Source organism: Rhinolophus hipposideros (genome assembly GCF_964194185.1).
Source record: "Rhinolophus hipposideros genome assembly, chromosome: 11".
NCBI lineage: Eukaryota > Metazoa > Chordata > Mammalia > Chiroptera > Rhinolophidae > Rhinolophus > Rhinolophus hipposideros.
This window is the reverse complement of record NC_138057.1, coordinates 52,522,562-52,547,687: the sequence shown is the minus strand read 5'-3', so window position 1 is coordinate 52,547,687 and position 25,126 is coordinate 52,522,562. Positions and strand designations below refer to the sequence as shown.

Genomic DNA, 25,126 nt, shown 5'->3' with positions numbered 1-25,126 from the left:
TCCCATTTGTTTTTGCTTTAAGCCATTTACTGAAGAAGTATAATATACACATAGAAAAATAAACATATCATAAGGGTACGCACCTTGGTCAGTTTTCAAAAACTGAATACACAACTGTACCTAGCACCCAGCTGGAGAAACAGAAGCCCCCCATACCTCTTCCAGTTACCATCCTCCTCCAAAAAGGAACCACTACCTTGACTTCTAACAGCATACATTAGTTTTGCCTGTTTTTGTACTTCTATAAATAAAAGCATACAGTATGCAGTATAGAAAACTTTTACATTGAAATTATATGCCATGTAGTACTTACCATAATCTTCTTGTACAAAGCCATGACATTATCATCATCAAATGGGAGAAAGCCACACATAAGCACATATAGGAGTATGCCCATGCTCCAAACATCTGCCTGAGAGGGAGGAAAAAAAAACACAGTAATTCCAAAAAGAATTTAGAACATATTTGAGAATGGCAGTACACATAATAGAATCATAGAATCTTCAGAGCTGGAAGAGCTCTGAAATCATCCAATTAAACCTACTCATTCTACAGACAGGGGACCTAAAGTCCAGAAAGGAAGGCTTGTCCAAAGTCACCCAGGCCACCCAGTTAGGTCACCTGATGTCCAGTTCAGTGCACTGTTCTCTAACACTGGACTCTGACACTTTATAGAAAATAATTTCCAGTTAGTTGGGCTGGATTGGGCACCATGAGGAAGGAGACGAGGCCAAGTCTCTAATTCTGAAAGACAATTCTACAGTGCTACTGAGGGTTTATTACATATGAGGGTTATGTAAACACACATGAGAATGTCAAAACAAGTCTTAAAATTTACTACTGAAAATCTGCAAATGTGATAAGCTGCACTGTAAAGTCCTCTCTATGGAGACAAACCTTGATAAAGTTCAACGATTGACTTTTCAAATACAGAGGCTAGAAATTAGCCTGCCAGCACAAACAGCGCTACAAATCTCAAAATTCCAGAAAGAAGCTTAACCTTTATACAAGACACCCATGTGTCCCAAGTACTAACTACTTATTCAAGCAGTTTTGGGCCTTAGTCAATAATGACACCATCGTTGGCTAAGAAGTCACAGCTCCCACCCACATTTGAGCCTTTGGAAAATGTTACAAGGCAAGAAGGGCAGCATCTTTCTTTTTACAAAAAAGGATGGAAAGTCAAACTAAAATGGAAGAGACAACAACTTAAAGATCTTATAGGAAAACCTCAGATGCATTCAAACCAGCAGGGCCTCATCACAGCCCTCTAGGAATCTTGTGAACATGAGGCATAGAATTATCACTCTTTCTAGGAGACTGGACGGAACACTGGGAAGAGTACAGATATGCAGTCAAGCCTCACTCAGTTCAAATCTGGACCACAGCTACCAGCTGTGTGACCCTGGGAAGGCACTTCATTTTTTGAATCTTAATTTCTTCATCTTCTTTATTGATGAAATGGAGTAATAGGATTCACTTCAAAGGATTTTTGTGGGGCTTAAATAAAAATTGTAAAAAGTATCTAGCATGTGGAACCCTTGTACACAGTTGTAGAAACAAAAATATTGCCGCCACCATGAAAACAATATGCAGCTCCTCAAAAAATTTAAAAATAGAATTACCATATGATCCAGTCATTCCACTCTTGGTTATATGCCCAAAAAAATTGAAAGCAAGCTCTCAAAGAGATAGTTGTTCCTATCAGCACAATAACCAAACAGTGGAAGCAATCCCAGTCCAAAGGAAGTCCATCCATGGATGAATGAGTAACAAAATGTGGCCTATACATACAATAGCATATTATTCAGCCTTAAAAAAGAAGGAAATTCTGGCACATAGCATGGATGGACTGTGCTAAGCAGCATCTCTGAAAACTAAGCCTGCAACCCTGGTCTTGTGCTCTACCTGTCTGGACTAACCAGTCTAAACTATGGTGTTGTTTAACACAGAAACAACCACAACAAGGACCCTAGAAATACATCCTTGCTGCATAAGTGTACTATGCATTATTACATTTATTATAAATTGTTCATTTCATTTATTACTTTACATATCTCACTCTCTGAACAGACTGAACTCTCTGATTAACAAGATCATTTCTTACCTCATTGCTATATCCCCAATGCACCATGCCTGACTCACTACAGGTCAACAATAAATGTATATTGATTATACATTGAATTAACCAATGAATAATTACCTCTGATCCCAGATATGATTTGCCTTGTATTAATTCAGGTGCTGCATAAGCAAGACTCCCACAGCATGTCTGGAGATGGTAATCCTTGTTACCCTGCCAATAAGATAAAAATGAAATACTTATTCATTACAGCCCTTAAGAGAATTAAAGCCTTAAACATTCTTTCAGCACAGCAAAGAGAAGCTAGATGAAGAATTACTCCAAATAAGAGACTTCTGCAGGAAACCTAATACTCTCTGCCTGCATGCAAGCGCATGGGGTTTCCTCTTCTCTAAATTTCCAATACTACATACAACCTGGCATGAACAAAATTCTTTTCCCCTTAATTCAGTCATGTCCTAGACATTCATTTGCATAATAATCAGCTTAGCACACATCCAAGCACCCATGTCTTCGCACCCCCACGTATTCAAGGAAAAAGGATTATTTCTTTACTGGACCCTATCTCCAATATGAAATCTTAAGAGAGCTTTCTTTCCCCCGAAAGGGAAGAAAACAATATGCTACACAGAACAGTGCCTTGAGAGTCTGTTTTCTAGACTCAGTTATAACACTAATCATGACCTGAGCTTCCAGATCTGGTCAGATGAGGAATCTGCTCAACCATCTCTGCTTTCCCACAGAAATATCAAGACGTAGTGAAAATGGTACTACTGCCCAACACCTATAGCACAGAGTTCCACAACTGGCAAAGAACTTGTATAATTGTGAGATTTCATTTACAACTGCAACATGTCCAGAGGTGAGCTCCTCAACAGAAAGCTGAGGCATAGCTCTCCTAGCCAACCTGCTTTTTTTTTGATGATGTCTGTGTGGGTCAAACCTATGGCAGCCAGAAACAAAGGCTAATGCAATCTGTCACAAACATTCTCCACTGCCTCCTGTGGAGAACATGACTTAAACCTCTTTATCTGCTCAAAGTATGTTTTATCCTTCTATGCCTGCTGATCAAAAAAACGCCTTCTAGCATTTGGTTCCCAGACACAAGTCTCCACTAACAATCTCTGCAGAGCCAAGGGAAAGAGAGGAAAATCAGAAAGAATCAGCCATTCAGCAGAAGGGGCAAAATCTGCTTCCCTTTGCACCTAGCTAATTCTGATTGGAGCAGCAAATAATCATGGGACTTTCACAAAAGGCTGAGACAGGTCTGCAATTTCAACATTCTTAATGAGTGTGGACAGCTCATTTTAGAGACTGTGAGAACCATCATTAGAGAGCTCAGGAGGAAGCCTCCAACAGGCAGCCTCACAGGAGCTCTGCTGCAGACAGCAGAGGTGGAAAGTTCAAAGTCACCTCAAAGAGAAAGTATGCTGGAGAGCATCAGTACTTAACTATGGAGTGTAAATTAAGAAAATACATAACGGCATAAATTGAAAAGCGCATGTGGACTTTCTCCTTTTATGAGGAAAGAGGACTCTCAAAATGTAACTGTTAGTTATATAACCATTTGGATAATAAAGAATAGATTTGCACTAAATTCCCAATAATCGTATCTAAATGAACAAAGACATCATCTAGTGGCAACATACTCAAACTTCAAATGCCTAATCAATTCAGTATTCATGCTGTGATCGCCTCCTGTCACCTCAGCACTGCACATTCTCTCACAGCATACTCATGGGGTCTTCAGCAAGACCAACCCTGGACCTAGAGCAGTGGTTATCTTGGCTACATATTAGAATCATCTAGATAACTTGTAAAAGGGATGAAATTTAACATTCTTCTCAATGATTGCAACCAGGTTCGATAAACACTAAGTGGAAGTCAGTGCAAGACTAAGAGGTACATTTACAAAGGAAATAAATACATTTTTATCCCTGCACTTACCTTGGGTTTCGCACAGAGACCAAAGTCAATCAGCTTTAATTTATGATATTCATCAAACAACAAATTTTCCTGGAAAAACAAAGATATTTTCACAACTGCATATTGACTTCCTTATAACACATCTCACCTCTAGCCATTTCTAAAAATGATTTAAGGTTCTTATATTAAAAAGTCTGCGGACAACAGAGTGAAAATCATTTTAAAAACAATGAAATGACAAGGAGTAGAGAAGGGGAAAGAGGAAGAATGTTAGCAACTATCCCACTTCCTCTCAAGACACATTAGCATAAACCATTTTCTCTTTGGTGCTCTGAGGTTCAACTATAAGCAAACAACGTGTGCTGAAGGCAAGTTTAAACCAGAAGAGCGAGCTCAAATCAAAGGGTTGGGTACAAACAGAGGGAAAAAGATGGTAACACTGCCATATCTTGTCAGACCAATTCTAGCACTCTGACCCTGATACCAAGTAGCACTAAAAACCATGTTCACCATCATCTATATTACTCAGAGCCTGCAGACATGAGTATTAACATTTTTATTCTGTCCTTAAAACGTAGAGTCCGTCCATTCAGTGAACTATTCCTTTCTGAATGGAATTAAAATTAAAGAAAGAAGAGCTTAGGGAAAAAAAATTGAATGAAAAATACTCAATTACCATACACTCGAAGAGAATACTCAAAATTCTCATTTCCTAGAGATAAAATCCTGAGGTTTATATTCCACAGCTGATGACAAAGGCATTTATAATGTCATACACAATTGGCAGATAAATAGAATGCCAATAATAAGTCCACCCTAAAAAGTCTACCAGAAGTCATAATAAAGGAGGAAAAAAACAATGATACATTATGAATGGGGTAAAAAACAGCAAAGCCAAGAAAGACTGTAAACAGAAAGCACCCAGTAACAGGTAAATGATGTTGAAGTCTCAGGTGAGCATCTAACTATGGCGCTTACCGGTTTGAGGTCCCTGTGAGCATAGCCCTGGCTGTGCACGTAAGCAACCGCAGATACGATCTGACGGAAGACAACTCGGGTCTCCTCCTCAGACAGGCGATCCTGGGAAATTATGTAGTCAAACAGCTCTCCTCCAGAACAATACTTCAATACCAAGAGTCACACAGATATTGTTACTACTTAGAACTCACGTCAGAGGAATTTAAAATTAAAAATGCGACATAACTTAGAGATATTTATAGGCAGGGGAGCTGAGAGAGGTATATTCAAAAATACACCCTCAGGATCAAACAACTCAACAATTATTCCAGGAAAGAACAACAGCTCTCAGTTTCATGCAATTTTATTACCAGTAAATAGAAATAGAACCAATGACCACTGTGATTTTTAAGGTCATTCAGGGTTGCATATTTTTATGGCAGAGTACTAAAGCCCATTCTCATCTTAATGCACTCACATTTAGTGTGTTATGAGAAACAAAAAAACCCGGCAGCATTATTACGTCTCCATCCCAAAGACCAGTGATTTTCAGTGTGTCCCAGAAGGAGCCGAGTTCTACAGAGGTTCTTCACAGGCTAAGGAGAAGGTACCAGAGCACAGAGCTCTAGGCTTTCTACACCTTCTCCAGAGCAGCTCCGCTTTTCTGTAAACTGGGGCTTCTATTTAAGGTTTCATTTCATTTTATCAGTATCAATCAAAATCATAGATACATATAGCCTTGACCTCATAGGAATTATTCCTATATAGTCTTGCGTCAAAAATGATGCATGTTTGGGGCGCCCGGATGGTTCAGCTGGTTAGAGCACGAGCTCTGAACAACAATGTTGTCAGTTCAATTCCCATATGGGCCAGTGAGCTGTGCCCTCCACTGGATTGAAGACAATCTAGTTGTGGTTGAGCTGCCGCTGAGCTGCAGGAGGGGGCGGCCGGATGGCTCAGTTGGTTAAAGCACGAGCTCTCAACAACAAGGTTGCTGGTTCAATTCCCGCATGGGATGGTGGGCTGCGCCCCCTGCAACAACTAAAGATTGCACACGGCAACTGGACTTGGAGCTGACTGAAGGACAAGTTGGAGCTGATGGGCCCTAGAGACACTGCCCCCAATATTCCCCAATAAAATTTTTTTTAAAAATGTAAAATATATCAACAATTAAAAAAAAATGATGCATGTTCAAGATCACTTACTGCAGCAACATCATTTGTAACAACAATAGATTGGAAACATTCCAAATGTGCTCACACTATACAAATTATGGCACAGGTATAAAATGGAATTCTATGCAGCCATTAAAAAAAAATAGATATGGGCCGGCCCAGTGGCTCAGGCGGTTAGAGCTCCGTGCTCCTAACTCCGAAGGCTGCTGGTTCGATTCCCACATGGGCCAGTGGGCTCTCAACAACAAGGTTGCTGGTTCAATTCCTCGAGTCCCGCAAGGGATGGTGGGCTCCGCCACCTGCAACTAAGATTGAACACGGCACCTTGAGCTGAGCTGCCTTCCGGATGGCTCAGTTGGTTGGAGCACCGGCTCTCAACCACAAGGTTGCCAGTTCGATTCCTCGAGACCCGCAGGGGATGAGGGGCTACACCCCTGCAACTAGCAACTGCAACTGGACCTGGAGCTGAGCTGCGCCCTCCACAACTAAGACTGAAAGGACAACAACTTGAAGCTGAACGGCACCCTCCACAACTAAGACTGAAGGGACAGCAACTTGACTTGAAAAAAGTCCTGGAAGTACACACTATTCCCCAATAAAGTCCCTTCCCCAATAAAACCTTAAAAAAAAAAAAAAAAAAAAGAAAACGTATGAACTGATATGAAACAATCTCCAGTATTAAATGCAAAAAGCAAAGTGTGAAAGAGTATATATTGATATGTTGACTTGCAAAAAACATTATGCTGAACAAAAGAAGCCAAACACAAAAGAGTACAGACTGTATGATTCTATTTACATCAAGTTCTAGAATACGTAAAACTAATCTATGGTGACAGAAATCAGATCAGTGATTGCTGAGAACACTGGGCAGGTGGGGTTACAGGAATTAAAATCCAAGGGTCAAGAGAAAACTTTCTGGTATGATGCAAATATTTTATACCTTCGGGTGGGAAGTACATGCATGTGTTCTTTTTACAAACTGTATACCTGATGTGTGTATTTTATCATATAGAAATTATACCTCAATAGTCAATTTTTAAAATACTATTCAATAAACTTCCTTTCTGCCCACAGAGGAAGGCACATCAGACACCATCAGCCATATGACCTAGGTGGCAATGCCTGTGGGCCCATTGCTGGGTTTTTCAAAGAACAAACAGAGCCTATGAGTTAAAGATGAATGAGGGTTGTCATGATGTATGTTTTCCAAAAACTTATCATAGAGGATGACTAAATAGCCACTAGGAGCATAACTACCTGTAACGAGCATATAGGTAGCTATAAATGAATGTTCAAGTCCTTAGCTGTGGTGTATAAAAATTCTTCATTGCCTCAGAGATGTGGAATGCAACATTTTGGAAGGAAAAATGAAGAACTGTGCAAGACATGAATTGAAGCAAATAAAGAGAATTAATTTATTTATCAATGATCATCTCACAATAAATTATGTAGAAAATATGTTTAAATACTTTTAATTGCTAAGCAATAGTCTGCTTTTTTTAAAATGCAAAAATAAAATTCTATAAAGAAAAAAAAAAAGAAATCCAGGAAGAAAAAAAAAAAATTCTATTCAATAAGATTTATATAAAGAAAACAGCCTACTTTATATTTTCAAACAAAGACAAAATAAGGTGAAACAAAAAAAATCCAAAATCTCTGTGAATGTACATAGATTGTCTCCAAGCTAAAATGTTAACTGGGGGGAAAAAACAAGGTATAGAATAATATTATAGAATGTGACCATATGTGTGACCAAAACCAATAAGCTACGAACACATTTTTATACATAAATATAAAAATATACACATATACATATATACACACATATACATATATATACACACATATATATGTATATGTGTGTGTGTGTGTGTATATATATATATGTATGTATGTATGTATATATATATACCCACACAAACATACCATGTTTCCCCGAAAAGAAGACCTAGCCTGGCCATCACCTCTAATGCGTCTTTTGAAGCAAAAATTAATATAAGACCCGGCCTGATATAACATTATATAAGATCAGGTCTTATATTATATTAGACCTTATATTATATAAGACTGGGTATAATATAATACCGGGTCTTATATTAATTTTTGCTGCAAAAGACACAGTAGAGCTGATGGTCCAGCTAAGTCTTATTTTCGGGCAAACAAGGTATATATGAGTATATAAAATATATGTACTTGTATGTACTTATAAGTACATGGAAAAGCTACAGGAAACAAGAAAAGTAATTAAATCAGGGGAAAGGGAACTGGAAGACTGGAACACAGGGGAGAGAATTTTACTTTTTAATAGATATTCTCTAGTACCATTTATTTGTTTGTTTGGAACATTTCACAAATTTGTGTCATCCTTGCACAGGGGCCGTGCTAATCTTCTCTGTATCGTTCCAATTTTAGTATACACGCTGCTGAAGCAGGCACTCTCTTGTAGCTTTTAAATTTTGTCCTAGGTTGGTGGAGGTTTTTTGGTTTTAGTTATTTATTTATTTATTTATTTATTTATTTATTTAAGTATTTAATTTATACAAAGGGATCAGCTTTTTAAAAAGGCTTTAAAATCACCACTGTTGACCACGTGGATGGACTTACACTGTAATAAAGAGAAAATGGTTCTAGGTTGGAAACTTTCAGCTTTATGAATTTTGAAAAGTGCTTTTAAAACAAAGCTAATGTGTGAAAATGACGTGCAGTTACAAATTATTTGGTTGAGACTAAGGAAAATGAAAGAAGAGATCAATGGTGCAAGTTTTAAAGACTTTATGTTCCAAGTCAAAAAGGGCAGGTCAAAACATAAAAGAGCTTGGTTTGCATAACACATGCATTAAAAGCTACCTATAGACTGTAGGTTGGTTGAACTGTGTCCTCTAAAAAGATAAGTTCAAATTCTAACACCTAGTAGCGTGATCTTATTTGTAAACAGGTCTTTGTAGATGTAATCAAGTCAAAATAAGGTCATATTGGATATGGGTGGACCCTAATCCAATGACTTGTATCCTCATATGAAAAGGGAAATTTGGACAATTTCAAATAGATTTGAAATAAGAAAATACCATTTAAAGACAGGAAGATAAGAGATCATCATTTGAAGACCCAGGCAGAGACTGGTGTGGTACATCTATGAGCCAAGGAACACCAAGGATTGCCAACAACCACCAGAAATTAGGAAAGCGGCATAGAATACATTCTCCAGAAGGAACCAACCTTGCCCATACCCTGATTTTAGACTTCTGGCTTCCATTACTGAGTCAATAAATTGGTTGTTTTAAAACACCAAGTTTGTGGTAATTTGTTACAGCAGCCCAAGATTAATACACTACATAAACTGAAATGAATCTTTCCCCCAGGAACAAATGCTAACATATCCTGTCCACTAAACCACATTTCCTCATAAGGAGTCTATTACAAAGGGTATATCTACAATCTCCAGTTTATTACATGTCGTCTCCTTGATCTAAATTGTTAGAACTCAAATAGGTAAGCCACTTAATACTTATTCTAATCTTTCAGGTGAATCATAGTTTTAACTATTGATAAAGTGAATGGAAATGGTCTGAATGTTTGTGTCCACCTCCAAAATTCCTATGTTGAAATCCTAACCCCCAAAAATGATGGTATTAGAAGATGGGGCCTTTGCGAAGTGATTAGGACAGGAGGCAAAGGCCTCATGAATGGAACTTGTGCTCTTATAAAAGAGGCTGCAGAGAGACCCCTTGCCCCTTCTACCACGTAAGGATACAGTGAGAAGAAGCCAGTTATGAACCAGGAAGAGGGCCCTCACCCAACCACATTGGTGCCTTGATCTTGGATATCCCAGCCTCCAGAACTGTGACAAATAAATCCTGTTGTTCATAAGCTACCCCTTCTGTAATATTTGTTATAGCAGCCTGAATGGACTGAAACAATGACCAAATACCGTGAGGTCTCTGGAACATACTACTAACCTCAAGAACTATGAATATTTTGTTGGCTGTCTCTAACACGTGGTAGAGTTGACATATATGCTGATGTCTCAGGTTCTTCAAGGCATCAATCTCCGTTTTGATCCGGGGCAAATCACTCTGTGACAAAACAGTGTATTAAATGTACAATAAACCTATTTGGGAAGTGTTCCAAGCATCAATATCAACAGCCTTAATATTGAGCAACAGCCTCAAAACAAACTGTTCAACAATACAGAAAAATATAACAAATATAATAAATTTGTATGTACATTTAAAAAAAAAGTCTTGAGGGTTTTATGAAAAACACATTCCATGTGGGTCAATAGCACAACGTCCAGAAAACTTAAAACAATCTCAGACTTCCTTAGGAGGTTAGCTTTCCAAACAAGGAACGACAGAAACACTACTCAGTGTGCATGCCTAAGCTACCACTTTTAGTCTTAGTAATGTCCCTTAGGAAGCATGCTGAGCTAAAAATAGGTGAATGTAAGTGAAACATGTAGGTATTCACTTCCTCAATCTTCCAACTTTTCTAGGGGCTTGAAATTTTCCAAATAAGTTGGTTGGGGAAGAGGAATAGAAGCCAAGCTGAAAGCATTTTAAAGTCCACGTTAAAGACAAATCTAGATATCCATAAAGTAACATGTAAAACTTTATTGTAAAAAGGGACTCAATCTATTGATCTGTGGTTTAAGATCCAATGAGCTAGTACTATGCACCCAGATGTCAGGTCTTCAAGAATCAATTGTAGGGGCCGGCCCGGTGGCTCAGGTGGTTGGAGCTCCGTGCTCCTAACTCCAAAGGCTGCCGGTTCGATTCCCACATGGGCCAGTGGGCTCTCAACCACAAGCTTGCCAGTTCAACTCCTCTGAGTCCCGCAAGGGATGGTGGGCTCCGCCCCTGCAACTAAGATTGAATACAGCACCTTGAGCTGAGCTGCTGCTGAGCTACCGATGGCTCAGTTGGTTGGAGCGCGTCCTCTCAACCACAAGGTTGCCGGTTGGACTCCCACAAGGGATGGTGGGCTGTGCCCCCTACAACTAGCAACTGGCAACTGGACCTAGAGCTCAGCTATTCCCTCCACAGCTAAGACTGAAAGGACAACAACTTGAAGCTGAACGGCAACCTCCACAACTAAAATTGAAAGGACAACAACTTGACTTGGAAAAAAGTCCTGGAAGTACACACTGTTCCCCAATAAAGTCCCCCTTCTCCAATAAAATCTTAAAAAAAAAAAAAAAAGAATCAATTGTAACTTTGACTATTCTAATAGTCATCTTTTTTCCTTCCTTTTTTGGGGCGAGTGGGAGTCTGATGACTAAAACCCTGAAAGTAATCAAAATATTATTAAAGCCCAAGAAGTAACTAAAATAAGAATAACAAAAGAAAATATAAAAACGAGTTTAAAAATAATGAATTAATGAATTTATGTCACCATACTGATGCTTTAGAATACGTTTTGCATACCAACGTGGTAATACATTTTGTAGTAACAGTACACATTTTGTTTGCTATTTAAGCATTTGTAGTGTTCAAGTGAATAAGTCATAGTAAAGTTGTAACTAAAGTTTAAACTGCTTAATAGAATTAATCAGATTTGTAATCAGTGTTTAAATGCTCAAGAAAATGTTTTTTAGTGCCTTTTTATTAGCTTAATAAATATAATACTAGCACTGATAAACAAAAATATTGAAGGAGAGCCTAAATTATCAGTAAACAGATTATTAAAAATAATTTGTAATATAGGTCACTGTGATTTTTGACATATTTTGGAAGGAGTTCAAAGAACTGAGTGACAGTGCTATAACAAAATTCCTTACATTGACTTATTTATATATGTTAATCACCACTTACATCCTTAAAAACAAAAGGTTAACAACTGATGTTAAACTTTGTCTCATTCCAGCAATGAGACAAACCAAAAACAAGTCCAATGTGTCTATTTAAAAATTCATTGGGAGGCGGATGGGTGGCTCAGTTGATTAGAGCACGAGCTCTGAAAAACAAGGTTGCCGGTTCAATTCCCGCATGGGATGGTGGGCTGCACCCCTGCAACTAAAGATTGAAAAAACGGCAACTGGACTTGGAGCTGAGCTGCGCCCTCCACAGCTAGATTGAAGGACAACAACTTGGAGCTGATGAGCCCTGGAGAAACACACTGTTCCCCAACATTCCTCAATAAAATTAAAAAAACAAACAAATTATCTTACTAACAAAAAAAAAAAAAAAAAAACTCATTGGGAGGCCGATTGCTCAGTGGTTAGAGCGCAGTGCTCATAACCCTATATATTATATTATATTATATTATATTATATTATATTATATTATAATTAAAGAGCCAGCTATATATTATATTATAGTAAAATATTGTGTTGTAGTAAAATAAGACCAGATCTTACATTAATTTTTGCTCCAAAAGACGCATTAGAGCTGATGGTCCGGCTAGGTCTTATTTTCGGGGAAACACGGTACTGAGAGACTAGTGAATTCTCAGCAGACCAGAACAAAAGAATAGAATCCAAACCATAGGGAAGATAGATAGAATTAGGGGGGAAAAAATACCACTCACGATAAGTACAGTCACTGGAAAGGGTAAATAAAAGGCCGATAAATACCATCAGAAGAGACAAGACTTCCCTTAATATAAAAACAAAAAATTTTATGTACATTATAGCCAAGACCACAAATTGAATGGGCTGCTTTGGGAGGTAATGAGCAACTCAAACCTGGAAGCATTCAGTAGAGGAAAAAGAGGCTGATCAGGAAAAGGATTTCATTAGATAACTTCTAAAGTCACTTTGAATAAAATACTGGGACATAAGATCTCTCTATACTATAAAATAGATCAATATTGAGTAAGGTGATCATGAGAAGATAAACAAGGGAGGTATTAACTCCCAGAAACACGTATAAGACCATGAAACAATGGATCCAACAGGCTTTAAATACGTGCCATTGCCCTGCATTAAAATTAAGGACAAAGTAACCCTTTGGCCCAGATTACTTTTTAAAATCATAGTTATACATAACTGGCAATTTTTAAAAAACTAGACAAATATTATTCTAATAAAAGAGTAGGCTCTAGAATTTTAGAGCAAATTCAGGTTTGAATTCACAAACCTGCGCTATAAATATTTTTAAAATAATTTTAAACTTACCCCTAATGCACTTTTATCCATGATTTTTATAGCTACCATTTCTCCAGTGAGGATATGACAGGCAAGTTTGACCTTTGCAAAGCCACCTAAGTGTAGGAAAATTATGAAGAGATAAGCAAGATTAACCTAAATACCAACATCAGAGCAAACTTGGACACAAATAGCATTCATAGTATATGAGAAGTTCATCATAATCTTTCACAGTCCTCCTGGAAGTTTACTCAAAATTATAAAAAGCACCTGTAAGACAGAAGACTCAGGCTCAAATACCATTCCATATGCGTTTAAAAGGCTTAATCCATACTCCTGGAAGTTTGTGGGTCTTTCTTCCTGTTGCTTCCAAAGTGTTAGCCATGACACTAACCTCTCCTCATCGAATGTCTAACTGAAGTTTTTTTCCATAATAGTATATCAAACAGAATTCACTCTTTATATTTGCTTTATAGTTTGCTTTATAATTAATACTGCAATTAAATTTGCTGTATAATTAGCATTGCGAGAACACAATGTAAAGTTGCTGAGACAAAAAAGTCAAATATGAAACTTCCATTCAATTTTAAAACTGTGAAAATAAGCAACTAGGTTTCAAAACTGTATCAAAAGCTGGATAAGTGTCTACACTTAGGTATCTAAAAGAAATGCTAACCTAACATTTCCAAAAAGAAGGTCCTGGTAGTCCTTTTCATGGTCTTCCGCATCTCAGTAAATAGCAACTCCATTTTCTCGGGTGCTCTGGCCAAAAACCCAGGAGCCATCCTTATCCCTTCTCTTTTGTCTCACACTCAATATCCAACCCACCAACACACCCCATTGGTTCTTGGGGGGAAAAAAGAAATGTATTGACTGGAAATGTTCTCTCTTGATCTGAGCAGGGAACATACGGGAATATATGCATTATACAAAACTCTATTAAGATTAGTGCACTTTGCATACGTGACTATGTATTACACCTCCATAAGTCAAACTACACAAACATACACATGTATATGTGCGTATGTCTATCTAGTACCTTCTCTACTATCCCCCTCATCCAGTCACCAGAATCTCCAGCATCACCCACCTGAGCTATTGCAATAACCTCCTAACATCTCTCTGCTCTGCCCTCCCCCTACCCAATCACAATCAAGCCGTAAGAACGACCCTTAAAAACAAAGGTCAGACTGCTCCTTGGCTCAAACTCTCCAATGAGTTTTATTCTAAATACAATAACTACAAGGCCTCTTACTACTCTCCTCTCTTGCTCCACTTTTTCTTACTAAGTAAGTTGAGGAACTTTAAAACTACATAGGTTAGACTAAAGCTTGTGACTGCCCAAATACACTGCACGCTCAAACAGATGCTCTATCCTCTGCCCCCAAGAAAAACTAACAATTACCTGTCCCAATAGTTTCATATAATTCATAGTATTTGAGAAGTTCATCATAATCTTTCATGGTTCTCCTAGAAGTTCACTCAAAATTATAAAAAGCCTGTAAGACAGAAATAGTACATGATCAAAAAAGGAATTATGAGATTATCACCTCCACTCTTGTAACTGCAAATATAAATACGTTTTAGGCATATAAATGATACTGAAAAAACTGACTATCCATATAAAATAATACTGGATTCCTATCTCACACCATACATAAAAATCATTCCGGATAACGTAAAAACTTAAATATGAAAAATAAACCTTTAAAACTTTCAATGGAATATCACCATGATTTCAGGATAGAAGAGGATCTTGTAAATGGATATAGAAAGTGCTAATTATAAAAGAATACATTAAACAACGTTAAAATTAAGAACCTCTGCACATCCAAAGATGTCATTTAAAACAAAGAAAGTACATAAATGTGAGAAAATATTTGCAACACTTATAACATATACTCCAAGACAACAGTATAGAAAAAGGCCCAACAGAAAATAAGCAAATGAAATACAAAGGCATTTCGCAAAGAAACACAAATGACCAATAAAAACATGAAAAAATGCTCAACTTCATAAGTCATCAGGGAAATGCAAATTAAGACTCCAATGATATACAATTTTAAGACACATAATGGGATACATATTTTATTGTTATGCTTCACAACTTACCTGTGTTACATATACTCTTAAGTTATATATCAAATAACACATAAAAATTAGTGGTGAAAGTCTTAGGTAGATCTTATTTGATGCTATCTTCCAGAGTTTAAAAATTAAGTAGAATTACAAAAAAACATCAGGATAAGTAGGGCCTATTATGTAGGTTAATCCATACAGTCATTTTCTTACCAACTTTGTTATATTTACAGTGGATATGCTCTTAGTTGACTTTAACTAGAGATTAGCAGTGTATCTGGCAGAACTAGTCAGACTGTTAACCTGAATTTTCTTTTATTCATTCATTTATTCATAAAGATGTATTTACTGAGCACCTATGATGTGCCAGACCTGAGCTTGGCACTAAGGTTACAATGGAGAAGAAAAGAAAGGTGGTTCCTGCCCTCATGGATCTTGCATTCAAGTAGAGAAGACAAAAGGTAAATCAACAGACAACAAATTAAATAATTACAATTTATAATAAATACTGGGAAAGAAATAAGCAACAGTGGTTAGAATGGGTCATTGAGAAGATAATATTTAAGCCAAGATCTAATTCAAAGGATGAGAAGAAAGAAAAAGAATATCAGCCGGGCTGGTAATCAGACTGGGACATTCCTACCAAAACTTGAATAATGTTTCCAACAGGACCTGGACATGACCATGTAAACAATGTTTCTATATAAAGCTGTTAAAATGGTAATGACCCTTTATTTGACTTACTGCTGCTTTCTTACCAATGACATCCTCAGGACCATGTTATTCTAAGATATCCAAATGCTGAAATGCTCTGCTCTTTGATATAAGCCATTCCAAAACTGGTCGCTGCTTCCTAAACCCCTTCTTAAAATCACTCAGCATAAGCCCAAATCCTATAAGCCCCCTTTAACTCACTCTTACTGAGACACCCCAAGGTCCTAGGAAGTATGGATTCTCCTGCACCAGCAAGCCAGAAACATCTGATGTGCTTTACTACAGATGTGTTCTTAATGGTCTTTGATTGGTAGGCTTTAACAGGAGTTGGTAGCCCAAAAAGAAAGAAAGGAAGAACATTCCCGAAAGAGGTAATTTAAGGGCAAAGATCCCAGAGGAAGAAAAAAATGACATGTAGTGAACTGAAACTGCTTTTAGAGGTACCAGCAAATGGAAATGTAGATTTAGAGCTGGGGCAATTGGTTAATCATATGGGGGGGAAAAGAACATTGTATCTCCTCCATCCCACACCATACACAAAATCAATTACAGTTCATGTAAAGACTTAAAAAAGGCAAATCTTTAAAAATATAGACAGCTAAGGTCTTACCCACACCAGACCTATAGCTAGAAGTGGCAAGAAGAAGAGGTAGAGAGAACAGTTAGAAAAGTAAAAATTAGAGGAATACAGTTTCATGGAAACCAATAAAGAAGAAACAAGTAAAACTAGTAAAAGAAAGTTTCTGTGCAGTAGATTTCTAAATAATTTTAAAGTACCCACATATACAGGTCAAGTCCTAGGACTTGAGTTTAGGTGCTACAAAGTGGAGCTTTCTTTACAGGTAGACAGACATGAGGTGAAAGGTGAACCTATACAGAAATGGTTTCTCTAAGGGGCTCTTCTTCCCAGAGGCAAATGTGGATAAAACTTAGGATTTCAGCCTTGGGAAGAGATGGATGCCGCCACACCCCTTAGATAGCCAAGCAGGAATGAGAGGGGCCAGGGCAATGGAGGTGACTGAGTCAGGCACAAGTAATCTCCCGTATAGTCCAGCATAGCACACGAGGGCTCTAGAGTTCACAAAGGAGTGTGAGGCCAAGACCCAGCTAGTGATGAAATGCTCCTTTGCCTGGACTCTCCCCCATGTACAGATCTCCTCCAGTGACCCAGCAGTGGACTAGCTATGGCTGCACAGGGTTCAAGATGCCGGACGCCATTCTTTCCAACACTTCGAAAGGTTAAGTGAGTACATGCACGACTGAGACTTGGAAGCAAAGTTCCTCCCGGAAAGGGCAGAGCTCATACATTGTGGTCGCGCCTCTCAGAAGTGGAAACCTGGCGCTAGTGTTCATTTCTAGCATGAGATAGTCTCCCTTCACCAACAGGCAGAGCTCTAGCGAGCTCCCTGAGGATGCCGGGATTGATGGGTGGCTGGTACCATGTTCATTACCTTCAAGTTCTCTATTCTTCACCCTGTCTCATCCAGAGCTGAGTGACCAGACTAAACCTTAATAATGGCCATGACTTTGGAAAACCTAGACTGTGAGTTCAACCTCAGGAGTATGGTGAGTTTATAAAGGAAAAGACAGAATAATAGGGGAGGTCCTTACTACAGTGAGGATGTCATCTTCTTAAATTGAGGTGGAGAAAAAAATGGAATGAAATTATCAAAAGCCCAAGAGCCACAAAGGATATATTTTTTAATATCCTTTTAAAATGCATGATGCACTCTGATTTCATGAATCATCTTACTTGGAGATAAAAGGTAAATTATTATCAGCAAGTAAAAAGCCTTCAAAAATGTGGTCAGCGGACAGAACCCTAGAGCAGAAGCTTCGGGAGGAAAAAAATATCAAAACTCAAGAAAAATATCAGCTTAATATCAGCTTACTGGTTTTAGTCCCAACATCAAAGCTGAAGTAGCAAGAAAGATAAAAATCATGGGCAAAAGACAGTCTGATCCAATAAACAATATTAGCCACTTCCTAGGAAGAGATGGCAATCAACCCATTTAATAAGCAGGTTGAACTTTTAATCTAGCTAAACCTTCATGAATGTGATAGGCAAACAGAAGCAGCAGTCAGGTCTCAGTGCTGATGAAAAGTTGGTGATATAAAATGAAACATTTCTGCCTCCACTGGAGAAGCAGAAGTTACTTGAGGCAAGGGGACACAACAGAGGACAAATTTATTCTCACTGAAAACCTAAGGCACAGAATTAGAAATATCCTTAACAGCGGTACTAATTCCAAAATCTTTGAAAGGGCATTTGTCAGTGTGGCATATGTGGGAATGACGTAGAACCACACCCAAAAAACAGGAATCACAGGACTAAGAAATTTCAAAACAGGCAATAACAACATAAGGCTAAGAAATCTTTGGAATCCTGATGAGAGAGAAGAAAAAGAGCAGAAGATTGGAAATGAGGGAATGTCAGGCAATAACTTTGTTTGTGATGTTGCCTGCTATAAAAGTGGGCTATCAGGTTCATTCATCTTACTTGGAGCAAAGCCCAAACAAACTAACGCAGTATTAGGGTATTCCGAACACAGGGGCTAAAGAGGAAACACAAAGAGACATTTCAAAGTTGAAAAACCCGATGGCAAGAGACAAAGGGAAAGAAGCAGGCCTTAGGAAACACATAAATTCCATATGAGGGCTGGGCTATTTCAACTTGCCACACTCAGAGAAAGAAATTTCTTATGATGCTGGAATTCACTTCCCCAGATGAGGGATATAAGAGTATCGTTACTAACTTCTCGACAAATTTCTCCCAAATGACTTTTGGAGCACAGGTCATGGCCTCTGGTCGAGTAGCAAAGATCAACTTGCACCAACGTAAGACTGAACCATGCATCTTCTCTTTTTCTTCCTTCCGTTTTCCTTACCCCCTTGTAAAAACAAACTACACTATGTCTTTAGGTGAGTAATACCAATGTGTGCCTAAATCATATCTATCGAACCCAGGGAACATCTTTTTTGTTACTGCATAAGAAAACCGGTGTTTATATTGCAAACTGCTCTAAGAGATTTTACTTGGTTTTTAAATTTTGTGGCTGTGGAGCTGATTCAAAATATTAAGTACCCAGTTTATCCTCTAGCGTTTGGGAATACAGAACACAGAAAAGGGTTGTGATTGGAGTAACCCAACTTTGTAACGGCTAAACGAGGTATATGATCAAAAGTCAACATGGTCAAATATATGGTGATGGAAGGAGAACTGACTCTGGGTGGTGACCACACAATGGGATTTGTAGATGATGTAATACAGAATTGTACACCTGAAATCTATGTAACTTTACTAACAATTGTCACCCCAATAAACTTTAATAAAAAAAAAAAAGAGATTGCTGTCTTGCAAAACTCCCAAAATAAACTCCAACAGCTTAAAATGCCAAAAAAAAAGAAAGAAAGAAAGAAAAAAGTCAACAAGGAAGGAAGCACCTCAACTGTAGATAATGAAGAAAAAAACTAGACTCCAGTCAGCCACTCCCATGTCCTTCCGAGTGTGATTAACTAGAATCGGGGGGCATATCGGATGGAGGTCTTGAACTTCTCCGAGGAAACAAGGAATTGCCCAGATAACGGGAGGCGATTTATCATTAACTTTTAGAGGACAGCAACAAAGTGGGGGCATTGTCTTACTAACAGAACGTTCTTTAGGCTGTGTTACTACCTGCTGCGTAACACGTGTCCCTTACCTAGGGAGTTGGTAAGACAGTGCTGCTGAGGGCATCCCAAATGAGAAGCAGAATACAGCATGGCTATGAGTGGCCTTGCAGTACCGGTAAGCACCTGGCCTGCTCCCCGGCAAAGGCCTCTGGGAGCGCCGGCGAGGTCCTCATTCCTACAGGCGGCATCCAGGAACTGCCGTGCCCACCCCACTGGCCCACAGGAGACACACAGGAAGGGCAGACCCACTGGTGAAACGAGCCCAGGGAGGTGCAGTAAGACGGTTTCTGGTTTCTCCCACACAACACAGAAAACAAACCAAAACACAAACCAAAACGTCTGGAACACCGGCCTCTAAGCAAAACTCCCGGCACCGCTGGTACTCCCCGCCTTCCGCCTTCCCCCATTCCATTCCCGAAGAGAAAAGCCAAAGGGGACGCTCCAGAACCATCATTACTCGTCCTGCGCGCGAGGGGCCTGATCGCTCCCCGGGGGCCCCTTGGGGAGCGCCCCCTTTTCCCACGGGGTTCCGGGTGGGAGCTGCTCCCGTGGCCGCTCCAGCACTCGGCGCCTATTCCCCTTTGGGCAGGAGCCGCCTAAGTCACTACTTGAGGAAAACGACCGGCGAGGAAGGAGTTGGACTCGGGCAAGGGGAGGACAACACGTATCCTTTTTCGCGGGATGGCCCCAGTGAACGGAACAGAAATATTAATAACTCGAAACCCTTCTTTCAACTTTCGCGGAGACGACAAGGTCATGGCAACGCGGAATGGCAGTCCGGTTCTGTCACAGCCCCCTTGGGGCACGCGCTTCGCCCGCACACCTGCCTCACCGCGAGCCCTGTTAAGTACGATCGTCATCCCCACTTACAGAGGAGAAAACCAGGGGGTCGGGAAGGCTAAACGTCTCACCCAGGGAACTGGGCCCGTCAGGTGGGGCCCCAGTGAAATTCTCGGCTTGCAGTGAGCCGGGGGCACACTGGGCTCGCCCCGCCGCTCCCTCGCGCCGCGCCCCGCCGGACCCCACCTAACGCGGGAGACACTGACCTGAGGGGCGGAGGGCCGGGCAGGGCGCCGCGGGGCACAGGGACGGGGGCGCCCACCTGGTCCGAGGGGAAGCGGTGAGGGCGGAAGACACCTGGCAGACCTTCCGAGCGTGCGGTTCGGGCTGCTTCCGCCCGCCAAGGGAATCAAACCTCCCGCGCCGGAAGAGGCGGGGCGCGACGGGGGCGCGCGCGTCGGGTCTCAGTGAGGCGGGGGCGCGCGGCCGTCCTCGGACCGGAAGCGGGAAGGGCTGGCCTGGGAGGCGGGGGGCCAAGTGGCCCTTTGGGCTGTGCTGCGTGACTTAAGGCCTTGGTCCTCGTCCTGGGGTACACCTCTCCCGGAGGGCGTGTTGAGATTCTCCAAGTAGCGTGGACAAAGTTTCCACATAATTCACCTCTCTTACGTTATTTCTAAAATTGACCTGCAGAGGTCACTAGTAGTCACTGTTCACATTTTCGTCCTCCCTCTAAATCTTACTAAAATGTGTTGCCACGAGGAGTAAACCACCACCCCCACCACCACCCCTAGACCAAATTGTCCATTAGATAATTCAAGGTATCATAAACACCAGCCCAGCATCATAATTAAAGTCTTTCTGATACATTTTACTGTTTGCTATGTAATTTTCATGCTCTATAAATTGTAATGATAACTTGATCCAGGAGAAAAAAGTAAAAATTATAGCCACAGGAAAGAAAAATATGAAATATCAATTTATATGTGTTTTTATATGTAGTTTTCAAATAGACTTATTTTAGGACAATTTTAAGTTCACGACAAATTTCAGGGGAAAGTAGAGATTCCCCCTAAACAATCTGTCCCCACACATGCATAGCCTCCCCCAATATTAATATCCCCCACCAGAGTGGTACATATGTTACAACTAATGAATCTGCATTGACATATTATAACCCAAAGACCATAGTTTACATTAGGGCTCCCTCTTGGTATTGTACATTTCATGGTTTAGACAAATGTATGATGATATGTGTCCACCGTTACAGTATCACAGAGAGTAGTTTCTCTGCCCTAAAAATTCTCTGCTCAGCCTAGCTGTGAAGCAGTATAGTGTACATATGTATTTCTTTGCAATGAACTACAGTGGGGTGCTGGATAAAAGATTTTTAAGCAAAACAAAATTAAGATAACATTCTGTGGAATGGAAATATAAGTAATGGGTCTTATTATTGTATATATATAAGTATATATATATAAGTATATATATAAGTATATATATTATATATATATAAGTGTATATATAAGTATATATATAAGTATATATAAGTATATTATAAGTATATATATAAGTGTATATATATATAATATATGTATATTGTATATATATAAGTAAGGAGAAAAAAGAGGAAAAATGAGTGAGTGTTTAAAAAGTTCGTGCATTTTTGTTTATGTATTTTTTAATGGACGATGGTGGGTATCAAATCATTGCAGTATTTCCCATCTACTGGATATCTTTAAAGAAGTGATGTTACAGCTTTAAGATGTTTACTATAATCCAGCTTTAAGAAATTATATTTATAATAATCCAAAAATTACATCCTTTGTGATCATTCAAAATTATGATGAGAAAATTTAGATGCCTACTCAAAGTTGCAAATATATTTTGAGTATACATAGTCAAAAGAGTTTAAATATTACTGAATTAAGGAGAGTAATTATGCCGAAAGAGAAAACAGTCCAGTGCGAGGAGGCAGGGCTCTGTGGGCCTATTTTCTCAGATGGACAATAAGAAGGTTGGATTATGATTCTGCTGATCCCTTTTCCATGAGTCACTAACTGGGTGGGTCAGGCCATTTGGGATGTAACATCTCTACCAATGATAACGCCATTAGCAACAATAATAAGACCCATTACAATTTTTTGAATGATTCATGTGTACTTACATGCATCATCTCTATAACCAAATGTCCACCCCTCTCACACAGGGTAATTTGTGCTGTTCATCCTTTTGTCAGTCACCAGTATCTACCTTATGCCAGGCCCTGTTCAGGGCAATGCCAGAGAAAGGAAGAAAAGAGATGTGGCTTTTGCCCCAGGCAGAAGAGCCAGCTCCATAAACAACCAACTCTAACAAAGGACCAAACAGAAATACCAACTACAAGAGCATGCAGCCATGCTGGTTAAAGCCCCAAGAAGGTAGCAATTATTTCTGACCAGAGGATTGAAGTATTTTATACTGGTGTTAGGCCTTTTAAAAAATAGAAAAATTTAGGCCGGCCCAGTGGTTTAGGTGGTTGGAGCGCAGGGACCTACTGCCTCAGCTGGGGGAGCGCAAGGCTCATAATACCAGCATGGGCCAGGGAGCTGTGTCCTACACAACTAGACTGACAAACAACTGCTTGAACCGGAGTGGGGGCGGGGGAGAGCGAAGATAAAAGAAAGGTGAAAAATTATATAGAAAAATTTGACAAGGGAAGAAAGAAGATCCAGTAAGCAGGGAACATATTATGGAGGACCTGTGTAGCAGGCTAGAGTTGAAAGGGGTGCTGCATTTCAGAAAAAGCCCAAGCAGCCACTCTGTCAGCATAGGAGTGTCTGCATAGGAGTGTCCCAGGCCTGGCCAGAGACCGTGTCTGTGTAGCTGATCCCCGCCTGGTACACACTAGAAGCACAACAAACTTTATTTTTGAAATATAATGTGGGTGAGTGTGTGTGTGTGTGTGTGTGTGTGTGTGTGTAAACAGCTTAATTTTGAGTTTGAATTCCCATTCAAACTTAATCTTAGTCTTTTGGAGTCACCCAGCCCCCCAATTCTCCCCCAGCCGATTAAGATGATGGAGGTGCACATCTGGCTTTTGGTCATTAGCCTATGCCAGTTGTCACCACTATTTCTCTTATTCCTGACAGCCAAGACCCTTCTGGCCCGGAAGCACTCTTCCCCTCTGTGTCACATCTAAGAGCGTGGGAATCAGGGTGTTCCTTCCTTGAGATAAAGAAAGCTCCAAGCTTCAGCTTTGCCTCTTGGGACTCTGTCCAGAAGGCAGGGCTTGTTCTTCCATACACCACCAACACCAAGAACACCTTGGTGTTCTTCCATACACCAAGGTCTCTATTCCCATTATTTCCCATTTGTCTTTTCTTTCTCCCAGCCACAGAGAAACCTCTTCTTTGTTTGAGGGATTTGAGGAAGCCCCTCTCTCTCATAGAAATCTTGTCTATTCTTGGGGAGTTTCCTTTATTTATGGAAGGGCACACATTTTGGATACCAAAGCAAGACAACCTCCTTTGATTTCTCTTACATCTCTATCACACCCCTTCCCTGCAGACAGAGGCAACAAAAAAGGCAGTGCCTTGAATGAAAGGGGGTGAAAGGGGGGAGATGAGGGGAGAATTGTAAACTACATGGAGAAAGGAATATTGTTAAACATCTCTAAAAACTGTATTCCACCACACGTAACAACTCAATACATTTTTAATGACATGTGAATGAATGAGCATCCATACCTCCCAAGGAAAAAAGTGATCCTGCATTGTCTTCCAGACCCCCACTCGACTGCCATACAGTGTGTGCCTGACAGCCATGACCCTCAGAAGGAAAGGTCATCAGGAGGGTCATCTTCTATGGTAACTGGAGCCCACTGACCCACCTTCTTGGGTACAAACAAATCTTGAAACAGCTTTACCAATCAGTTCAGAAGCGTTCCATGCCAGCCAGGATCCCCAAAATCCTTGAAGCTGGGTTGGAGCATGGAAGGCCCAATCTTTTTACTCTAAGGAATATTTCTAGATTAAGGCAAGGCATCAGGTCTAAGGTCAGAAAGGTCCAAATGGGCTGCTGATCAGGGAACGGTGGGCCTGACTGCTTGGCCTCTGTTTTGTACTCTGTCCTCTCATCTCCTGCTACAGCTATTGGGGACCCCTCCTTGCCAAGAGTTCATTACAGAAAAGGTTCTTTGGCTCTGCCTCCGCATAGCAGGGCTGGCAGAGGATGCTGTAATGTGTGTAGAACTAAACTGAAGGACAGAGAGGAGGGATCAGCCTAAGAAATGGCCATGGCAACAGTAAGAAGGCCTTCCGACAGTCCTCTTAACCCTCCCACCCTGTAGCTGTGTTATCACTGGGCCCTTGACAAAGGCATGCAGAGCCCTCAGGGGATCCCAGTGAGTTCACACACTTTCCATCCCCAAGGCCAGAGGAGCCTGCATGGGGCCTGGAATTTTCGGAATCAGGGCCTGCGTGCTAAGGCTCTCCCTTGAACAAACTTGTACCAAGCCCTTGCTATGTGTAGAGACCAAGGTGAAAATGATACCACTCACTCATTAACCCACCCAACAAATACCAGGAGTTGCCAAGAAAATGTATACACATGACTTGTATTCACCTTTTTTAATCGATATATATTATTACAATTTTAACAGTTTTTTCCTTTCTTAAA

The 25,126-nt window shown here is 40.0% G+C and overlaps 1 protein-coding gene across 3 annotated transcripts in view; it reads right to left on the bottom strand.

Annotated features, from left to right (window-relative positions):
- MELK (maternal embryonic leucine zipper kinase) overlaps positions 1–20,895 on the bottom strand; it is a 66,559-nt gene extending 45,664 nt beyond the window's left edge. Inside the window, exons 1-8 of one of the 3 annotated variants that reach the window (XM_081066427.1) lie at positions 20,737–20,895; positions 14,631–14,724; positions 13,256–13,341; positions 10,098–10,214; positions 4,988–5,131; positions 4,031–4,099; positions 2,204–2,296; positions 314–412 (exon numbers count right to left, since the gene is read on the bottom strand). In XM_081066427.1, the coding sequence (XP_080922553.1) occupies positions 314–412; positions 2,204–2,296; positions 4,031–4,099; positions 4,988–5,131; positions 10,098–10,214; positions 13,256–13,341; positions 14,631–14,688 (666 nt within the window). In that variant the 5' untranslated portion in view covers positions 14,689–14,724; positions 20,737–20,895. The remainder of the gene's footprint in view (positions 1–313; positions 413–2,203; positions 2,297–4,030; positions 4,100–4,987; positions 5,132–10,097; positions 10,215–13,255; positions 13,342–14,630; positions 14,725–20,736) is intronic. The other 2 variants (XM_081066428.1, XM_081066429.1) reach the window with 2 other exon arrangements.
- Between the last annotated feature and the right edge of the window lie 4,231 nt (positions 20,896–25,126).